The sequence below is a fragment of the Sinohyriopsis cumingii genome, unplaced genomic scaffold (genome assembly GCF_028554795.1).
Source record: "Sinohyriopsis cumingii isolate HCF-2022 unplaced genomic scaffold, ASM2855479v2 utg001510l, whole genome shotgun sequence".
Taxonomy (NCBI): Eukaryota; Metazoa; Mollusca; class Bivalvia; order Unionida; family Unionidae; genus Sinohyriopsis; species Sinohyriopsis cumingii.
In genome coordinates this window covers 1,655,456-1,678,486 of record NW_028316007.1, presented here as the reverse complement: position 1 = coordinate 1,678,486, position 23,031 = coordinate 1,655,456, and the positions used below count along the sequence as shown (strand labels likewise).

Below are 23,031 nucleotides of genomic sequence, written 5' to 3'. Positions count from 1 at the left end.
TTTTACCACTTTTTATATTTAATTTTTGCTCAATAAGGCATTTAAGATTGTTTATTAAATAACTTTTAGTCTGAATTATTTTTTTAGGGCATGTAAGCTGTATTGTATGTTTCTCCATTCCTTCTTTTAATTTAATGATGGTAATTAACGTTTGTATATACAGTACAGTAATGCCAGGTGTTCATTTGTGTAAATTTCTTTGGTGGAAATGGAGATGCTACAATATCAGGGTGATCATTCTTGGGATTGAAACTAATTGCTGACAGTTTTTTTGTTTTGGTGTATTGTTGTGGTTTAATGTCAGATTTTATATTGTTGTAAGGTTAGAAACAGTCACAAATTGACTTGAATAATGTTTAAACTTAACATTCTGTTTACTGAAGAAAAATGTAATAATTGAAAATTGGGAGGTTGGCATGGAACGACCATAAAAATTTGGAGTTGTTTCTCTGTCAGGAGAGAGTTGACAAGTATGCTAACCTGGTTGTTGCCATGGGGTCCCTATCAGTCTTGAATTCCTGGCATTTAAACACAGATGGAAGCTCCCAATGTAATCAAGTAAACCGGTTGCTCGCTGTCCAGTTCTGGTTTCTAGAATGGTCTATTTCAGTAAAAACTGTATCGTCTTCATCCAATATTTGCAATGTTTAGTTTTCATATTTCTAAAGCAAATTGAGCAAATAAATAGGAAAGACTCTTGTATACATTTCTTCAAAGACATGCGATTCCAAAATTTACAGAATAATTTAGATTTTCAATAACGGTGAACAACATCACATAAGTTGCATGAAAACATAGACTGGCGACCAAGAAACTCCTGTTTGAGTTGAAACAAATTGACAGTGTTTGTGACCCCCAGGTGACAATCGGATAGTATAAATCAATTAATAAAGTGACTAAATTTTGTGCCTTTTTTATATCCTTGATGCCTTCTGCTTTTAAAATAGGATGGTTCCCAAAAAGCGGGAAGGTGGGAGGATTGCATTTAAGTGCCATTGTTAATGCATAATAAGTCAGTATAGGTGGGTGGTTCTTAGTCTTCATGAAACAAGATAATTCAAATGCAATATCTCAGTGGTTGATCTAGTGCTCATAAATTTCAATAGCAGTTTGCCTGTAGTAGCCTAAATAAATACATTTTACACAAAACAGATTGTCTCAGAACACTTAATGTTTTTAAATTTAATAACTGATAACTGTTCACTTATTAACTATTATGCATGATATTTGGCTATACCACACTCACCCACCATGTTAAACCTGTTTACATTACTGATAGCCCTTAAAGGATCATACTCTGTTGGTGAAGTAGAGTCATCAACCTGACACGCTGCAGTTATGATGATGCATTCAGTATTCATTGTATATTTACAACTCATCTTCCATCCACACACAAAGTAGGGGAGCTATGGGAGGCAGGCTTTGTCACAGCAGTTGTGGTTGAGGAAACCTAATCCATTGTTGGACATGAACCCAGAATAACATTGGTCAGTGGCCTTACATAGTTCATGCTTGTATGAATTAACAAATTGTAATTATGCACCTATTAATATATTAAACTGAAATAATTCCTATGGAGTGGGAAGCTGATGTTAATGCTATGTAGCTTTCTTAATTCATGTTTTGCCACATGTGGCAACTTCATTCCTGGTAGTTGTTTTACCACATGTGGCAACTTCATTTATGGTATTTGTTTTACCACATGTGGCAACTTCATTTTCATAAATAGTGTCTTCTTAGTAGCATGTATGAAGTACAATAAAAAATTTAATTTGAAGACATCCGGATGATTCAGTTAGAAGTAGAGGTTAGCAATTAAGACACTTTGTTCACTCCTACGTATTGTTTGGAATCCAAAAGATAGGATTAGAATCTAATTGGAAAAATGCTTGACTATATTAGCCATACCAACAAAAAATAATGCATTATGGCTGTCTGAAGAACATTAGTTAGGACTGGTTCTTTGTGAGCATTGCTAGTTGCCTGTCAGTGCATTTTTAAGCACAATAAAATATATCCTAGACTGCTCCAGTGACCTAAGTAGTTAGAGCATCCACCTCAGATGCAAGAAGTCAGGGATTCGAACCCTGGCCAAGTAATGCCAAAGACTTTAAAAAAATGGTACTAGTAGCTGCCTTGCTTGGTGCTCAGCATTAAGAAGTTAGTATTAGGACTGGACAGTCTGGTGGCAGGATAATGTGACTGGATGGGACATAATGCTGCATGTCAGCGGCATGATGCCCCAGTGCTAGATATCACTATAAACTGCTACACTGCAGACATTGTATCAGTAAGACCGGGAATTGTTAAAGCTACATTAAAATCCAAATCAAGCAAATGCACACATTCTGAGGGCTCACTTGTTAGGGGAGAGGGCATTTGTTTGTCCCTTTAAGATAATATGTTTGAATCACCCTATTTCTTGCGTGAATGTAGAGATTATCCTGCTTTAGATTTTAGTTGTAGAATAGACCCTGTTGAATAGTCTTAAGCCATAGCAAACATTTATGTTAGATTTTTCAGTAAGAACATGTACATTGATACTGGGTTGTTCCAGATTTTGTACCTAGGTATTCAAAGGGAACATTTAAATGCATCTGTTCCAGTAAAAATTGTATATACACTCAGATCAATTTAAAATTTGACACATATTATCACAGAACAAGTCAGTCAACAAAATGTTTACATGTAAATTACTTTCAATTTTCATATCCAGATTTTTTAAGATCCCTAAGGGCCATGAAAGGGCTTTAGTCTCAATGTAAAATATTTTCCATTCATGCAGAATGAACTGTTGTTTTAGGAATTTACTCCATAATAATTTATATCCAGTTTATTAAATTCTGTTTCCAAATGATGGGCTTGGACTCATTCCCAGTCACCAACTAAGAATCCTTGCATATTTGAACTAATTGTGGGCTTTATTTTCTTGCACTTATAGGGTAGGATACCACACAACATTCCAAAATGGCTGCTATGGGATCTTTGCAGGTAAAATGGGATCCCAAGAATCTGGAGATCCGTACAAAATCTGTGGAAAAAACACTGGAGCCATTGGTCACACAGGTAAGAGAAATATACATGTACTTTAAAACTATATTATGATATTAAAAAATTAAAATTGCCAGGATTTTTCCACAGCCCAATAGAAAGAGCCTCAACCTCTCAGAAGTGGATGAAAATCTTTTTAGGATTCCATTTTCGTAGCCATCTTCAGGTCTTGCTGTGGTTTCTAATAGTACTCATGCATCCATTGGTCATTTAAATAAATTGGAAAAGGACCAGCCATTTTCAAACCAGCTTTTAGACTCTATTTGAGTCACCAACATTTTGCACTGCTTTAAAACGTAAGTTCAAGATCCATCTTAAAAATGTTTGTATCAGATGAATACTTGAACATGAAGTAATATTGACATAGGGTTTACACTAGAAGGTGTTTTATGATGTCACATTGGTCTTAAACGAAAATGGTGCTTTTCTGATGTCCAATATGGCCACCATTGCAGCCATCTTTAAAATACTATTATCTTTACTCGACCCCAAATGGATGGCTAAATTAACATGAGATGTTCAGCAGTAGACTTCTTATGATTCCTAGCTGATTCTAAATGAAAATGGTGCCAGTTATACATCAAAATATGGCTGCCATGATGATTGTCCTAAACATCTTTCTGTCACTATTCTCCCTGAATGGATGATCATTATGACTTGGGGGTTTTCCTAGAAGAATTCTAATGCCCACTTAGACCTATATGAAAATGGTGCCAAGCTGACATCCAGTATGTGTTTCAAAGCAGCTAATTTGAAAATCTTGTTATTGCTGAAGAATATCAGAGATGATTTCCATTTTCAGCAGTTAAAAGGAAGAAATGGTCTTATCTTGAATCCCTAGCAAATCTGTTTGCACAGTAAAGCATCAGTCCCTTTGAGGTTATCATTTTAGTAGAGATAGCAGTATAATTTACATCATATGGTGTATGTTTGTGATGTAAATATTCATGCAGGTAAAACTTAAAGTCAGTACATCTGTACTCTATACAACATACAAGTGACCAATGACCATAATGGGTAAAATAAATATAAAGAAGCTGAAACTACAGGGACAGTATTCTTGAATTATAAAAATGTCACGTAAGTAGAATTATATTAACTTTATCAGGGTTTTTTAATAATTTTATGCCACATTCTGCAAAAAATTGTAGTCTGAATAAAATTGGCTGATAATATTTTTGTAAATTTCATAAGGTTTGTTTAAAATGTCAGCACCTTGAGCACTCAGCTTGAAGAGGCTAATGTTGGGACAAGTTGGCCTGGTGTCAGGATAATGTGACTGGGTGGGACATGATGCTTCATGTCTGCAGCATGATGCCCAAGTGCTAGACATTTCTTTAAACTGCTACACTGCAGACATCGTAGTGATATGGCTATAATTGTTAAAGCTACGTTAAATATTAAAAACATGCAAACACAAACACATAAAATTTCTATTATAATTATTATTATTATTATGATAGAAAACAGAGATAACAAATACATAGAGAATCAAAGAATTAATTAAAATATTCAGATGACAATAAATTCTTTTTGTTTTCAAATCAGTTATTAAAGCAATTAAAAATAGAAATAATATTGTGATATAATGCCTGATATATTATAATTTAGAATATTAATAATTTAATCAGATTTAGAAATCAATAATTAATTGAAATAATGATAATAATTTATATGTTTATCAGATATTTTAACTTATATTAGGAATTATTTGTATTGCATTTTCATTCTAATTGTACCAATAAATACTTTTACTGACTTGAGGTGGCATGTGATTCTTAATTGATCTGTGACAGACAAAAACTCGTGGAAGGAGAACCATTTCAGGCCATGTCTGCACTAAAAGACCATTACAAGGTCACACTCAGATCACACCCTCTATTTTCCAACCAGTTATTTCATGGTCAGATAGAGAAGGCCAGAAAACAGGTTGCCAAAGGGGCAAACCTTGCACCAGCCCTGTTACCCAGGACATAATACTGTGCGAGAACATCCATTTCAACACAGGTTCTATTTACAGTAACCTTCTCACAAAAAATGATGCCATGTCCATATCGTCTTCACTGTAATACCCTGGTGAGAACAGTTTTGCCCTTTACCACTGAATGGGAAATACCAGGCCCAGACAACATGTGGCCCTCCCAAGAACCCTAGTATAAATACATTCCTGTCAAAAACAACATTTGAGTTCCTTCACAACACAGCACCACAAGATCTTGCATCAGGCCGTGAATGATGATGCACATATTTTCCAATCAAATCAGGAAATATTCTATACTTTGCCAATCTTGTATCATTTTGTTCATTCTGGAAAACGTAGGCACCTTCTGATATGTTATAAACTACAGTATAATAGCTGCTTACACGCCAGGCTATGTATGTTTTCATGCAACACTAACTTTGGTGTCATGAGCAAGAAAATTTTGTGATTAAAAAAAGATTTGAGGACAGAACTCATGAAAGTGATCATCCCAGCTTTCAGAATTAGCAGTCTATGGCCCAGAACCCTCTGTTTTGTTCAAGATTTGTTCTTTTTCCTGTAGTAGCATGAAACCCTCGAGTCACATGCCTATAATTCTATCATGAACTCTGAGGGCTGTGAGAATAATCTGTGATCAGGTAATGATGAGAAACTGAAAGAAGGCAGATGTGTCAAGTTGAATTTCAGTAACTCACAAACCAACGAGTCTAATATGAAGAATTAATTTAATGGCATGCAGCCTAATTAAAGCCAGACTTTTCTGCTTTTTTGGAAACCTGGAACAACCAAAGCTTGAAGTTTTTGAAGTTGTGCTACTACATTAATAAAGTGAAACTCCTTTAGAGCACTGTGGTCAGGGTCCACAGAGTCGCACTATGCTATGTAACATTGTTCAGTAGTGCGACAAGACATTAAAGAAAGAGATACATACACATCCCATTGGCTCAACAAATGCAATGGGTGAGTATGGACATAAGAGCCTAGTTCATGCTTCGATGGCACAGTTATCTTCATATTATATAAGAAATCGTGTAGTTATCAAAGTTAAGTGATTGACTGCTGACACAATTGAAGTGAACATCCTCAAACAAAATTCTTTTAATAGCTTTATTCACAGAAAAAGATACAGTAATCAGACTTTTCTTAGCAAGAATAGAGCACATCTTGCCAAATTATTAAATCAGATTCATTTAATTTGGCACTAAAACTTTGTATTACTTTAACAAATGTATACAATTTATGTTAAATTTCAAGAGCCACTTCACGATCATGTTATGTCCAAGGTTGTGATGAAGAAAATAAATCCAGTTATAGCAGGTTTTCACTATACTTATGGCTGTGGGTTACACTTAATGTGTAATTTCACCCCCACCTCCATCCCATCCCACCCCAAAAAAAGAAACACAAAACACATTGCACCTTTTTCTCATCTCAGGTTACCACACTTGTTAGTCAGAAGGGACCTTCCAGTAAGAAGAAGGGTAGATCAAAGAAAGCCCATGTCCTGAGTGCTGCTGTACAGAAAGCGACTGAGAATTTTGTGCAGAAAGGGGAGGAGATTGCAAATGAAAATCCTGATATTAAACCTGACATGATTGCAGCTGTAGAAGAAGTGAAGAAAACAGGTAAGATGATTTGTGGTACCGAATATACTCACTTATGCACTTATGAGTCCAATTGCAAACTGCACAGACCCAGATCTGCCATTGCATAATGTGCTGACAGATCTGTGTCTGTGCAGAATGTTGGGAGTAATCAATAGAACAAACAACATAGACCCTAATCTGCAGGCACATTATGCTATGGTAGATCAGGATCTTTGTTTGGGGTTTGAATTGACTTATCAATGAGTACATACAGTGTGTAGGGTATTCCTGCGAAATTTTACAATCTCTAGACATTTTGCTTGAAACAAATCTGAAGTTGTTCATTTTTCTAATTGCTGAATTTAAATCTGACACATACTAAAAATTGTTACTGAAAAATTCTGGAACTGAAATTTTTTATTTCTTTTCTTCTCCCCATCTTGCTTCCAGTGTAGTACATTTACTGTAAAGACTTCTTGTGATTATGTGAATGTGAACTGGCTTAACCAACTGAAAACAATTTGAGACTTTCATTGTTAATTTGATTGATAATAACATAAAATTAATCATTGGATTATACTAAGTGCGATCAATAGTATTAACAAAGGATTACAGACATTAATGGATTATGGCTGGATTAGTAAAGAGCTAAAGCAGCATAAAACAATTAACATTTCTTGGATTCTTTCAGCATTGTTGGTTTGGCTTCACTGTTTAAAGTCATTGAATTGGATTATACTATGTGTGATCAGTAGTAATCAGGAAGATATGAATGGGTTGGATTAGTCATTGCTAAAGAGGTCAAATGGCATATAACAAGTCCATTCGGCTTTAGTGTTTAAAGTTTATCAAGATATCTAAGCCTGCATTATCTCAGTGCTAAAATCCCAAAATGCAAACCACCAAAATAACACTGAAAGTTCAATAATATATGGAAAGAGGAATTTCATTGGTTGGAATCTAGGGACATGAATATGCATTCTGCCTTTCCTTTTAAGTCAGTTTTAAGAAGAACTTAACAAATTAGACCCAGACAGTGCCATTCTTGAGCAGTTCTGGCAGCCAGTCAGGAACCTGAGTCTACCAACAGGCAGGAAACAATTTAATGTTCTTGGTGTACTAACATTGCCACATTCCAATGCAGACACTTAAATCCAGTAACAGTATATCATCTTCTGAGTGCTGAGATTGACAATTGTGAAGACTGACAGATAAATTCAGGCAATGGTGAAGACTGACAGATAAATTCAGGCAAGACTGACAGATAAATTCAGGCAATGGTGAAGACTGACAGATAAATTCAGGCAATCATCTGACTTGCTCAGCTTATGAGGACTGTATGGAAGGCAGCAAGTTACTGTTAAAGAATGATGTCATGAGATATATATATATTGAGATAGTTTTTTTCTCAGTAGATAGAAATTTTGTCCATTTGCATGCTAATATTTTGGTTGATAATAATCATCATGATTTTTTCAAGTAAACTCACCTAGCCAGATTTAGCAAATTTCCTGATCTGTTCTAAGGTGACCTCTTTGTTCTGTCATGTGTATGAAGGCGTCTTTGTATAAGGTCCCTTTTATAAGATGCATGTAGTCATGGGTCACATTTAATTATGTTATAGTAATATTATGTATAAAATATGTCAGGCAACCTCACCCATAAGTGAGGTGGTCCCTTTTATAAGTTAGGTATGGAGATGGATCCCTTTTCATTATTTCATAGTGCTGTTATGTATAAACTACCTCATTTTAAGGCAACCTCATCCACAAGATATTCCGCTTTTGAGGTTACCATAACTGCATTATAGTGAGAATATTGTGTATTCAGGTTTCTATTACATGAAAGAAACTTATGAAATCTTGAATAAGGGAATTAAATATTCAGAGATATGTATCTAATAAAATTATTACTATAATAGCTTTGGTATTGTCTGCATGCTAAGTCATGACTGATTTATAAAAGAAAATCTTAACTTGAAAGTTTTGTTGATATAACAGTATTATCATGCAGGTGTTTTATTTTCTGTTTTTTTATTATTATTTATTATTATTTTTTTATTATTTTTTTTTAATTGTTTTTTTATTAAAAAAAACAACTGACATTTTTAAAATCTATTTTTGGGGGTTCATTTTCCTGTGTTTTTTTTCTTCTTCTCTCTCTCTCTCTCTCTGTTTGTTTCACATAACATTTCTTTGATTGATTTGCTGCACAGTGCACCTGTGTTCACATAGAGATGCAAGTTGTCTCTTTAAGTGACCTCCCTTTCCATCTGTGTGTGTATTATCGCATTCAGTCAATGTCAAATCCAGGCTTCATATTAACAAACAAAAGCCTTGGTAAATTCTTAGATAAGAGAGCATCTTTTTTAAATATGAGAGTAAAGGAACAACACCGATATTTTTTATGTAAGTAAACGAAAAACAGCTTTTCTTGCTCCTTTTGAGATCTGAATCCTTATTCATGTCAGAATGTGAAGATGCATTGTAGACTGCATTATGTTATCTCTTTTAGGTTCTTTAGTGAATTATTGCATGTTATGCAAACTGGAAAAGAAAATTTCTTTAACCTGAAGAAACCACTTTAAATTTTGACATTTTCATTCTAATTAAAGTATTGGGTTCACCTGCCTCTTGCCATTGCTTTTGGTTCAGTCATGGGTACAAATACTGACAAACACTTGTCATTTCAGTCTGTAGTAAGCAGTGGTAAGGTTGAGCAGGGTTTGAGAACTGTACTGGCAGCTTGTGAGTAGGGATGCTTGAAAGCTGTATTGGCAGACTGTGGGTAGGGATGATTTCAGAACAGATGTCTAGGAACTGATTATTTGGAAGCTTACAACTGATATTTTTCTTACCATGGTGGAATTGTTGTACTAATAAATTATATGTGCCCTCAATTCAGAAGTTTGAGACAAACAGCTTGAGAAAATATGTCACTAGTCACTAATTAATGTGTCAGGAATGACAGCTAATATTGTTCAGCCAGCCATGATAACAGAAGTTGCAGACATCACATGCAAAACAAGATCAGTATAGATTGTATGGTGAAAGAATTTACCTCTCATAGAGTTTCATTAATTTCAAACAGTAATAAGACTTTCAGCATTGTTCATATATCTTGATTTTACATTCATGACTGTAGACGATACCAACCAATATTTCATAGGAATGTTTCAAAGTACAATGGGCAAAATAAATTATGAGTTAGCTAAATGTACAGCTGCCTGTAAGACTACAGACATGATATATTACGAATGTAAAAGATTATTTTATGGCTTTAATAACTTTAATGTAGGAATGCTGTGGGGGTGGGGGAGGATGACAGGGAAAGATACGTCTATTAAATGGTTTTACAGACCTCAAAATCACAATATCTTATTTATCCATTCTACCCACTACCTGTGAGTTGACATAAAGCTAGTGCATTGGCAGGGGGAGACTACTGTGGTGGAACTTATGTATGTTCTAAATTTAAGTTTAATATCTAGCAATCTGAAAGTGGTTCATATTTTAATTGCCTCCAGTTAGAAAAATCTTTAACTTAATTTTTTTACCTGAAATTTTGTTATTGAATTGGTATCATGTTTGTAAGTTTAATAATGCTTCGAGAATGGATTGAAATAGAGCAAGTTAACATAGATTTGCTGTTAAATGTATTGATTCTTTAAGTTGATTTGTGAATATCTCTCACAATGGGATTGATTTGTGAATATCTCTTACAAAAGAATATGTTTAGCATGGATGTGGGTAGTATGGATGTGGGTAGCATGGATGTGGGTAGCATGGATGTGGGTAGTATGGATATGGGTTGTTGTTGTTGTTGTTATAGGGTTTAACGCCATTTTTCAGCACAAGATAGGCTATACATGGCGGCCAGTATTAATGATGGAGGAAGAACCCGGGAAAACCCGGGAAAGAACCAGTGACCCACGAGAAGCTACCGGCAAGCTTTCTCACATATCCACATTGGCCGAGCCAGAGACTCGAACCCACGCAGACAGAGGTGAGATGGCAGTGATCCGTGATGGAGAGCGCTTTAGACCACTCTGCCACTCATGGATATGGGTAGTATGGATGTGGGTAGTATGGATATAGGTAGCATGGATGTGGGTAGCATGGATGTGGGTAGTATGGATGTGGGTAGTATGGATATGGGTAGCATGGATGTGGGTAGCATGGATGTGGGTAGCATGGATATGGGTAGCATGGATATGGGTAGCATGGATGTGGGTAGCATGGATGTGGGTAGGATGGATGTGGGTAGCATGGATATGGGTAATATGGATATGTTTAGCATGGATGTGGATAGTATGGATGTGGGTAGCATGGATGTGGGTAGTATGGATATGGGTATTATGGATATGTTTAGCATGGATATGGGTAGTATGGATGTGGGTAGCATGGATATGTTTAGCATGGATATGGGTAGTATGGATGTGGGTAGCATGGATGTGGGTAATATGGATATGTTTAGCATGGATGTGGATAGTATGGATATAGGTAGCATGGATGTGGGTAGCATTGCATTTGGTCATTAACTTAATCCTGCAGTAATGCATTATAGCATCCATAAAAATGTTCATCAGTTGAAAATAGTGGATTTTTATTATTTTAAAAATATTTATTTGCTGCTGAGATTAGATTGAAAATGTGGAAAGATTCTAAATCAAAATACATCGGTTTTTCAAATATGGTTGCACACTCGGGTATAAACTATTAAAGAAAAAATAGTTAATTCCATCACAAATTTGCACAATTCAGTTATAAATTTTTGTCAAGAGATGATTTCATGCAGTATCGTATATCAGATTGTACACTAGAAATAAATACATGTACAGTCTAATCTTGATTTCACATGTATTCCCATTTAGTCTTACATGCTTGATATGGCATTTGGTATGGATGTTCAGTCCGTATTTCAGTATTAAACACCCAGATTGGCACAACATGTACCTAGATGTCTTCATTTACGTCCATGCATTGATATTTTTGAATGCAGTGCTTTGAATTCTGTAAATCCTAATTCATTTTGAATTTAGGCTAGGCCACAAAAGAAAGTGCGCGTTTCCTATTGCACTGGTTTTAAAGTTGAGGTACATAGGTAGGCTTTTTTCTTAGACATTATATATGTTATAAAGATCAGCATATATAATGTACTAGGCACTTCAAGTACTGGGCAAAACCTATTCAGTTAGATGCAGAAATCAATTTTGGGATTTTTTTTCTTTTTTTTTCATCCTCTAGTAAAAAGTGCTAGGGTTGGCAATGAAAAACAGATATGGTCGGCCAACCGAAAACACATTTTTTTTGCCTTACACAGTAAAATTAAATGAGGTGGAGTATGTAATATATGTGTATTCGAAACCACATTCGTGTTTTGTTCTGAGTCAGGGGAAAGAACTCATTTGATATGGCTTATGAATACATCATGACCTGATAGCCCTCATTTGATACACCTTATGAATACATCATGGCCTGATAGCCCTGACAGATCCTTACTCCATATGAAACTTATTCTTTCCACCAACTCGGTTACAAAACACATGCCATATGGTATTTGTCCAGCATCAGTTTATACAATAATTGATTTTATACTGTCACAAATGTGAACATTTTCGGAAAATTTTGTTGAGAGTTTGTATTCATTTATCCGACAGTCACTTATTTCACAATTTTCTTGTCGATGATTTGTCAGATAAACAAGATTAGACTGTGTCTGATAAAGATAAAATATACATTTCAGGCGATGCAATGAAGGAAGCATCTGAAGAATTTGCAAGTGATCCATGCTCCTCCATGAAACGTGGAGCAATGGTCAGGGCTGCAAGGGCACTTCTTTCCTCTGTAACTCGCCTGCTGATTCTGGCAGATATGGTGGATGTTCATCTCCTGCTTAAGTCTTTACGTGTGGTACGTAGGAGGACCATGTGTGACATCATATTTACATTGCATAATTAAACATGCTTTATTTAAATTTTGTGAGTTAAAAGCTGATTTTAATAAGCACACACTTCATAGATGCCTTTAACAATTACACCAGCATTATTTCTACAAAACTGAAATTCTTTCTTTTGGATGCTTTCTGCCAAATTTATTAAATTTTTGTTGAGTGGTTTTTACGAAGTTGTTTAAAAGTTTAGATTTGGACATAAACATTACATGTATGTACAAACTAAAAGAGTTAGCTCCCTTTGTGTTTAAGCTCTTGTTGAAGGTGCATTCTCCACTTTCAGTGTGGTCATGCTGAATAAAACTTAAGTTCCATTTTTGACACTGATTTAACATGAGGCATTATAATGGTAAAATTCACACAAGTCATATTGTTATAGATAAGTTTTAGTAGCCACTTCCCTCCCATAACTCATGCTGGGATCAGGACACACGAATTTCTGATGTACATAATATAATGAAGATAGTTATGCAAGTTTTGACTGAATGTTTGAGTGTGTGCTTATCAAGGCATAGTTGAGATTTACATTGGATATATGCTAGGGCATATTTAAATTTACAAATTGTGTTTTAAATTAATATCTGTTTAGCTGACCTGGCTGTACGGCCAAGTGCTCTTCTCCTATGACCCTCCATTTTTATTCTTCCTTCAACAATTGCTATATTCAACTTTTTACAGAGTATAAAGAGCTTTCAAAATGTAAACCTTTATTCTGAAAAATTGCAGCAGAATGGGACCAGATTTAGTAGAAAGCATCTATTAGAAGGGCTTTATGTTTTATGAAAATGACATTGAAGTGCTATCCGATATGACCAGTGCTACTGTGCACTTTTTAGTGTTTATACCTATTCAGTTTGAGGGGGCGGCTTATACGTGAATGGGTTTATATGCGAGTATATATGGTAGTTGCAGGGCTTCAGACAATAAATGACAGCTTTTATTCAGTAGATTTAAACTTTATTAAAGCTGAAAAAGATTCTGTCTTGTTTTAATAGATTGTACAGTTTTTTCTTTTACTGGATTTTCATTCTGAGAGACTTTTTGTTATAGTACTGATGTGTCTGTGCTGCCAATTTTGAGAACCTCACTTAAAAGATTTTTTTGAAAATGTTAATGTGGGACCTGCCTATAGTTCACAAAGATTTTATAAGTGCAGACCTTCCAGATTTGGAAAAAGATAACATTTAGGTAAAAATGTTTACCAATTACAAAAATTCTCAGCTGTCCGGTCAGTTATGCTAGTATTCAACGAGTTATTATAGATAGCCCTAGACTGGTTTTATGTATGTTTGTTACATATGGAAAGATGTTTTGCATTGTAGTTCAAAATCATAATCTAATATCCAGTCAAAGATCATTGTTTCTTTGAAGTTTATTGTGTTATGTATGCACCAGTGATTTTATGATGTAAACCTAGTTGTTTATTCTTACTGTTGAAATCCTCAATTTTCAATTATTTAATGTATTTTAATGGAATTTGTTTGGTGCATGAAGTAAAAATTCAGTGCCCATATGCAGCTTTGCACCCATGTATTTGTACAAGCATTGTACTGTTGTTAAACAAAAATGTCCAGTTTGCCATTGATATTGATTCAAGTTTGGTCTGTTTTCTTTGAAAGTAAAATTTTGTTTATTAATTAAATTGTTCTTTAAAATTGCTGGGGCAATAAAGGTTTAGTGTTAGGAGACCACTTGCTGTAGTGGGGAAAATTATGTAATGACAAACCAGTGGAACCTGGAGTTAATAGTGTTCAGATTAATTTAAATACCTGTTGTAATCAAAGGAAAAGATTGTTTATCCATGCATACTTACATGTGTAGATGCTTTTATTTATAAATTTGTTTTCCACTTTTATGAAAATTTGAAGAGGCAAACTTGGAATTAAACTTGAGTTATATCCCTTGTGCAGGTAGAGGGTGACTTGGAGAGAATAAAAAATGCAGCCAGTCAGCAAGAATTGATGGACAGCTTCAAGAATTTTGGCAAAAGTGTGGTTGATTTATCTGAGAGAGCTGCACAAAGGCAAGCTGTAAGTAAACAATTGTGACTCCCATTATTCTGTATAGTGTACCTGTCTTCATGGATTTTAAGGATGCTATAATCCTTTAAAAAAATGTAAGGACCTAATTATACAGGACTTGCCTGAGGAAACAATATGGCCCCTTTCCAAATCCATGAATCAGGAATCAACTTGCCACTTTTGTTCATTAGCCCAGGTACTAGTATACGTTAAAAAATCAGTAGTTCCCAAAAATTTGTACTTGAAATTTGTAGCATCTGTTTAATCAGATACTTTAACCTTACAACACAGGAATCTGACAGTCTGTACTTGAAATAGGTCTAGAATTGAAAATTGTCCCAATAAATGGCTTAGGTTTGGCAATCAATAATTAATAATTAATTCAAGACCTTATTTCAATAAAGTACATTAGATTCCTGCAATCACAGTTACAGCACAAAATGTGTGGTAGCTTGTGAGGGCTGCCATTGGTAATACTCAGTAGCCAATCTGGCTATTGTCATTAAGATGCTTGAACATCATGTTTGGGCACAAAAGTCAAACATCTTGAACACCAGGAACCAGAGTTCATGAAACCCCTGTATCTACGAGACATGTCCAGTAGATCAAAGGATTTGACTGGCACATACTCTTAACAACCAGACATTGGTAATAGGAGTTCTCAAATACCATGATATCAACTTGTCTTTGATTTGTTTATCCATCTAAGACTTATTTAATCTCCTGATCAGATAAAAATTCACCATCTGACTTTACTGGAACTGCTTGTTAATCAGGTGTTACGTGTTTTGAAGTAGTAAATCAGCTTGCTGTCAGTCAGAAATTATTTAGAATAAAATATCTTTGTTGGGTGACATTTTGATATTTTTCTCTGAAAGAAAAAAATGATTTTTATAAATTGTGTTTTGAAGTAGTAAATCAGCTTGTTGTCAGTCAGAAATTATTTAGAATAAAATATCTTTGTTGGATGACATTTGATATTTTTCTCTGAAAGAAAAAAATGGATTTTTATAAATTGTGAATTTGAGGGGATGACCAGTTAATGTTGGATGGATAATTCTAACAATATGGCATCAACATATCCAGAACCAAAATGACAATTTCTAGTACATTCAATAATTAGGTATGTCAGTGTTTGCTTTTTTGGGGTTACAACTTGTTTTATCTCATTTAAATGTTTTTATATTGAATTTCAAAAATATATTGCTGGCATGTTTATTTTTGGTAGAAAATGACTGGCATGAGCCATTAGAATTTCAGGAGCTCTGCCTGGAACATAGCTGGTTATATTATGCGGTGTGAGTTGTAATTCCGTTTTGAATTTTGGTATTTTTGAATTTCAGTGCTGTGACTGAACAGACTGGATTGTATCCATTTCTTAGCACTGTTTTGTAGCTCATCTGCCGATGATACATCCATCATGTGTATTTTGCTATTTCAAACTTCTCCAAAAAGCACTGGACCTATTCCGACCAAATTTTACTCAGATCATCATGGAATGATGAACTTTCATACTTTTACAAATTAAGCTGATCTACAATCAGATAAGACAAAAATTAGTAAAAATCTTTTAAGTGTCTTCTCAAAAGCCACTGAACAGAATTTTATCAAATTTGACAAAACATCCTGGCATGTATGACTTTCAGGTTTGTACCTGTCACTGATCTCCAATCAAACTGGCTACCATTGCTATAGACAAATACTGTTGGCCAGTTGGCATATTAAAACAAAGTAATCTATGAGAATAACAAGTTTGGGGTTATGCAGTGTTCTCGTCTTCATGGAAAAATGTATTTAAAAAAATGTTTTAAATTAATTTTATGATACAGGATTTGTAAATTTTAATAAAACAAGTTATTACAGTTGGCAAAATAATACATATTGGGGATTCATTTGAATAATATAAAACTTAAAGCAGCAGAAAAGTGTCAGAAATAAAATAAGTAACATATAATATAAAAGAAATAAATCAAGGATAAAATTAGCTTAAGAAAAAGTGACGTATATCCAGTCTAGGGAGTGAATTTTTTTTTGTGTTTTATCTTGGTAAAGCACCATACTCAGGTTGTCCCAAACCTTTACCTTAAAATTGTACTGCTGCATGAAAACATTTGTTGTCTATGTGTTATTACATTTTTGAGCGTTATATTTATTCATTCATTTCATAAATTAAATGCCATTAATCAGAAAATAATTTAATTTGTATTTTGTCATTATAGCTTTTAATAACAACAAAACCCAAACCAATATGACTAGAAAGCACAATTCAGTAATGACTACCATAAACTGTTTGAAATATTAGATTACAGCAAGTCATATTAAATGCAAATTACTGAAGTAATTATGTAATAGGGAATACATATTTATTGTCTACATCATGTTGTTTAGTGACACTGACAAGTCTTTTCTCAAAGGAATAAAGTTAGGTCATGCAACTGTGCTTGACTTTAAGTGTGAATGTTTTAGTAAAAGAGACCCCTTTTTTGGATTGACCAACCCAGAAGAGCTCATGCAATTGCCATTCTCTCCAGAATCTGGCTGCCAGTCTGGCTAAACTGCAAGGAGATATACCATGGATCTTTAAAAACACATTCATTCCAGTGTCTGTTTTGATTCTAAATTAATATAGTGAACCACAGACATCCAGTATGGCCACCATTCAGCCATCTTGAAAATGATTGCTGTTACTTTTGCATGGATAGTCATGTTCACGTAGGGTTTTCATTATAAAACTTACTATGATGTCTAGTTTGGTTGGAATAAAATTATTTCTGATCTGACATATGTGGTTGCTATGGTGGCTGTTCTGAAAATCTTGTTATTGCTTCTCCTCTTGAACAGATAGTTGTATTGACATGTTCTTTTTGCTGAAAGACATTTTATGATGTCTGGTTGGTCCTATGTAAAAATGCTGGCATCCTGGAATGAATATGGCCACCATGTTATTTTTTATCACTGATTAGAAGGGCGTATTAACATGGGGATGTTTAAGACTTTTTGTGAGCTATCACTGGTCCTAAATGAAAATGTAAAATCTTATTCGAGCTACTCCTGAATGGATGGTCTGAACAGATTTTCATACTGACATTTTCTTTTTTCACTACATCTTATGAAAATGTTGCCAATCTGACATTGAATATGGTCATAATGACAACCATCTTGAAAAACTTGTTATCTCTACTCATCCTGAATGTTTATTCTATTTTCATGGGGTTTCACTAATAGACTTCATATGATGTCTAGTTGGACATAAAGTAAAATGATATTGATCGGACATGCCCTCTAATATCCAGAATGGCTGCCATGGGGTTTCACTAATAGACTTCATATGATGTCTAGTTGGACATAAAGTAAAATGATAATGATCGGACATGCCCTCTAACATCCAGAATGGCTGCCATGGGGTTTCACTAATAGACTTCATATGATGTCGAGTTGGACATAAAGTAAAATGATATTGATCAGACATGCCCTCTAACATCCAGAATGGCTGCCATGGGGTTTTTTCTAATAGACTTCATATGATGTCTAGTTGGACATTAAGTAAAATGATCTTGATCGGACATGCCCTCTAACATCCAGAATGGCTGCCATGGGGTTTCACTAATAGACTTCATATGATGTCTAGTTGGACATAAAGTAAAATGATATTGATCGGACATGCCCTCTAACATCCAGAATGGCTGCCATGGGGTTTCACTAATAGACTTCATATGATGTCTAGTTGGACATAAAGTAAAATGATATTGATCGGACATGCCCTCTAACATCCAGAATGGCTGCCATGGTGTTTCACTAATGGACTTCATATGATGTCTAGTTGGACATAAGTAAAATGATATTGATCGGACATGCCCTCTAACATCCAGAATGGCTGCCATGGGGTTTCACTAATAGACTTCATATGATGTCTAGTTGGACATAAAGTTAAATGATATTGATCAGACATGCCCTCTAACATCCAGAATGGCTGCCATGGGGTTTCACTAATAGACTTCATATGATGTCTAGTTGGACATAAAGTAAAATGATAATGATCGGACATGCCCTCTAACATCCAGAATGGCTGCCATGGGGTTTCACTAATAGACTTCATATGATGTCTAGTTGGACATAAAGTAAAATGATATTGATCGGACATGCCCTCTTACATCCAGAATGGCTGCCATGGGGTTTTTTCTAATAGACTTCATATGATGTCTAGTTGGACATAAAGTAAAATGATATTGATCAGACATGCCCTCTAACATCCAGAATGGCTGCCATGGGGTTTCACTAATAGACTTCATATGATGTCTAGTTGGACATAAAGTAAAATAATATTCATCGGACATGCCCTCTAACATCCAGAATGGCTGCCATGGGGTTTCACTAATAGACTTCATATGATGTCTTGTTAATCATAAAGTAAAATGATATTGATCGGACATGCCCTCTAACATCCAGAATGGCTGCTATGGCCTCCATCTTGAAAATCTTATCACTATTTGCCTAGAGTGGATGGTTCTTTTGACATGCGCTTATCACTAAAAGACTTCTTATGGTGTCTGGTCGTTCATAAGTGTAAATGGTGTGTACCTATGATATTCACAAGAATGCCAACCATTCCAATTTTGGAAGAATCATTACAGTTTTTAACCTCAAATTATGCCATTATGATCATTTCATTCAGATTCCAAATTTTGCGATCAGATAAACTTCTGTATAGGTGAACTACAGTTTGAACACTAGATCACTGAAATGCTTTTAATGTCTAACTGTAATTCTTGATAAGCATACCTAAGTACTTGTATCACCAAAGCAACTGAATATTGACCATTCAGCAAATCCTGCTGGCCTTTAATTAACCTGATAAAGCTGTTGAAATAAATGACCATTGAGGATTATGCCTCCTCAGAAAACAGCTTTGTGCTACATAAATTTCAAACAAGATATGGTAGACATTACAATTTTGTCAATACCATATATATTCACTTGCAAGTCATGTCAATTTGCAAACAACAAAGATCCTGCTCTGTCATAGCATAATGCGCCTGCAGATCAGTGTCTGTGTTGTTTTTTCTACTGATTACCTATAACAGACCCAGATCTTCTGACACTTTATGCAACAGCAGATCTGGATCTGTGCAGTTTGCAGTTGGATTCTTCTTATAGGTATGTATATACTGTACCTTTTCTCAAGGCACTTAAGCATGTCATATGGCAGTAAAGAAGATTGCAGGATACAGGCTTCTGCCAGAAATCATTTGGAATCTGAAGTAAATTCTTAAAATGAACTCCTGGATAACAATTTAAGTATTGTATTCCTATGTTTCTGTGAAGATTTTTAATTTTTTAAAGCAAACATTCTTTTTTAACATTGGTCAGGTTTGGCATATCTGCATCCATAATGGCCATGTATGGTAGCCATTTTGAAAGTGTTATCTCTACTCCTTCTGAATGGATGATAGCATCCACATGTTTTTTTTTTACTGAAAGTCTTGTGATATATCTGTTTGGTACTAAATGAACATGGTGCCATTCTAAGCTCCAACTGGCTTCCAAATTATTGCTTCTATATGGATGGCAGTAGCTACATGGAGTTTCACCAAAACATTTCTTATGTCTGGTTGGTCCATAATTAAAATGATGCCAATTGGTATGGTGGGTGAGGTGGCTTCTTGAAAATCTTGTTATTGTTACTGTTTGTGAGTTAATGACCATAGATATCTGAGTTTTTTTCTAAAAGATTTTCTATGATCTCCAGTTGGTACTATGTGAAAACAGTGCCGTTCTGATGTTCTGTGTTGCCAGTATGTTGACTGTCTTAAAAATCTTGTTTTATTGTCTTTTGATGAATGGATAGACATTGGTTTTTCATTGAAAGATTCTTACAATATCTTGTTCACTCTAAATGAAGATGGTGCCAATCATACAGGTGCATGCATCTCCTAAATGTTAACTCATATTTTTGTTACTGGATTTGGTATGTTCCAGTTTCTCAACAATGTCAGAGATGGTTTCAATATACTGCAGTTAAAAAGACGAAGCATAATTGGCTGGGATTCCTGGCAATTCTTTTCAGCAATTGGAGCATCTGTCCCTGTGAGGGACTCTTGTTTTGGCATGACACCATTAACATGCATGTTATTGTTTAGGAGTAAAAGACATTGTAGCAGCTTAGTACTCCAGTACAGCAACTGAATGTTCCAAACTTTTTTTTTTTTATGCCAGCAGATGAACGGTATCACTTGGGTGTCTTGTTTTATTTACTGTTGCTTTTTTTCTCTCACTGGTTTGATGTCTACAAGCAAAGTACCACTTGTCACTAAGCTCTTTTCCTAGCCATGAGCAATCAGACCATCATAAATATCAAGCCCCGTGAATTTAAGTTGCAGTAAAAAAATGTTCTTTGGCAATAACCATGAAAACTGATAGCAATGAAAATGCAGGAATTCACAGTACTAGTAAGGTTTTGTTTTTTATGTCTTAGTGGTGGTTATAAAGTTTAAACCCATGAGAATGGAGTGTGTTTGTTTAATAGAATTATCAGAGTAAAAATAAATATACATTGATTTTACATTCTACAGGATTTGAAAGACCCAAGACGAAGAGATGACCTGGCAGCTGCTCGAGCCATGCTAAAAAAAAATAGCATGATGCTTCTAACCACTTCCAAGGTAAGTTTGGTTTGTTGTGTTACTTTGCAACAAAAGTGGTTTATTTTGTGCAGAGGAGTAAAGTAGAGTGAAATTAGAATAAAATCCTTGTCTGACTCAGTGGACAGTTGTCAGTTCGGGCTGATCAAATGGTACAATTTGAACTAACACCAATTGAGTGACAAGTATGGCAGGCTTATCAATGAGCCATCATAGCTTCTGCCTTAGTTAGTCGCTTTTTACGACATGCAGAAGAGCATATCAGGACTATTCTGTGTCATCGACTCCACAGATGGGACTTACAAGGTAGTGATGTCATTGAGTCCACAGATGGGACTTCCAGGGTGGTATGAAATGAACCCTGATTAGCATAAAAGTGTGTATACAGTCTACTGGTATTTAGTGTAATGTTTTCAGTATGTTGATAATTCAGTCACCCATTTCTGAATGGAAGGTTCCATATACAGACTTTGTATGTATATCAAGTAGCATGTTCTATCTACAAGGCAGAAAATATAACATAAAAACTCCACAAACAAGCATCAAATCCATCATTGGCAAGTGGCATGCTGTATGGATGAGGTGGAATTGTGCCACTCATGTATAAGACTCATACCAGATCACGTTTACCTCAACCAGTGTGCATACCCTACCAGTGTCCACTGACAATGAAATGTGTTCTTGTAAAGTGTATGAACTTCCACCTTTTGAGACAGAATTTTTTATGTGAGCTCAATTAAGAAGCTTTTTGATGTAGTACCAGAATTTGTTTGACCTTTGAAAAGAATGGTTTATATAAAAAGGATTTACCATATATGTTAAAGATTTTATGTTGTATTTTACCCTAATCTTTCATTTTTTATCGACTGCTCTGGTGGCCTAGTGGTTAGAGCATCTGCCTCGGAATTGGGAGGTCATGGGTTTGATCCCTGGCCGAGTCATACCAAAGACTTACAGAAATTGTACTAACAGCTGCCTCGCATGGCGCTCAGCATTAAGAGGTTAGTGTTAGGACTGGTTGGCCTGGTGTCAGAATAATGTGACTGGGTGGGACATCATGCTACATGTCTGCAGCATGATGCCCCAGTGCCAGACATCCCTATAAACTGCCAAACTGCAGACATCATAGCGATATGACTGAAAAATTATTAACGCTACATTAAAAATTCTAATCACACACACACTCAATTTATATCCCTTTAAAAGAAGTTTAACCTATTTTATTGCATTTTATCTTTTAACTTGTAAGACTCAATGATTATATTTATTTTGAAGGGTTTAACTTTCTGTTTATTGCAGTTTGAACCTTTACATTTTTAAAACTTTACTTTTAAATGCCACTAAAGCTGTAGCTGTGCTGATGTGCCATTGAACCCATTAGATACAAATTCATGAATCTACTTACAGGACTGATATGCCATTGAACTCAATACACATTAATTCATAAATATACTTACAGTACTGATATGCCATTAAACCCAATACACATTAATTCATAAATATACTTACAGTACTGATATGCCATTAAACCCAATACACATAAATTCATAAATATACTTGCTGTGCTGATATGCCATTAAACCCTGTACATATAAATTCATAACTATACCTTCAGTATGGATATGCCATTGAACCCTGTACATATAAATTCATAAATATACTTACAGTACTGTTATGCCATTAAACCCAATACACATGAATTCATAAATATACCTTCAGTATAAATATGCCATTGAACCCTTTACATATAAATTCATAAATATACCTTCAGTACGGATATGCCATTGAACCCTGTACATATA

General features: G+C 34.9%; 1 protein-coding gene across 2 annotated transcripts in view; it reads left to right on the top strand.

Moving 5' to 3' along the window:
* The window catches only part of LOC149772407 (catenin alpha-2-like), an 81,604-nt gene that overhangs the window by 1,051 nt on the left and 57,522 nt on the right, over positions 1-23,031 (top strand). For both annotated transcript variants that reach the window (XM_089947878.1, XM_089947877.1), the window contains exons 2-6: positions 2,942-3,066; positions 6,468-6,657; positions 12,364-12,530; positions 14,481-14,600; positions 21,161-21,250. In XM_089947878.1, the coding sequence (XP_089804004.1) occupies positions 2,968-3,066; positions 6,468-6,657; positions 12,364-12,530; positions 14,481-14,600; positions 21,161-21,250 (666 nt within the window). In that variant the 5' untranslated portion in view covers positions 2,942-2,967. The remainder of the gene's footprint in view (positions 1-2,941; positions 3,067-6,467; positions 6,658-12,363; positions 12,531-14,480; positions 14,601-21,160; positions 21,251-23,031) is intronic.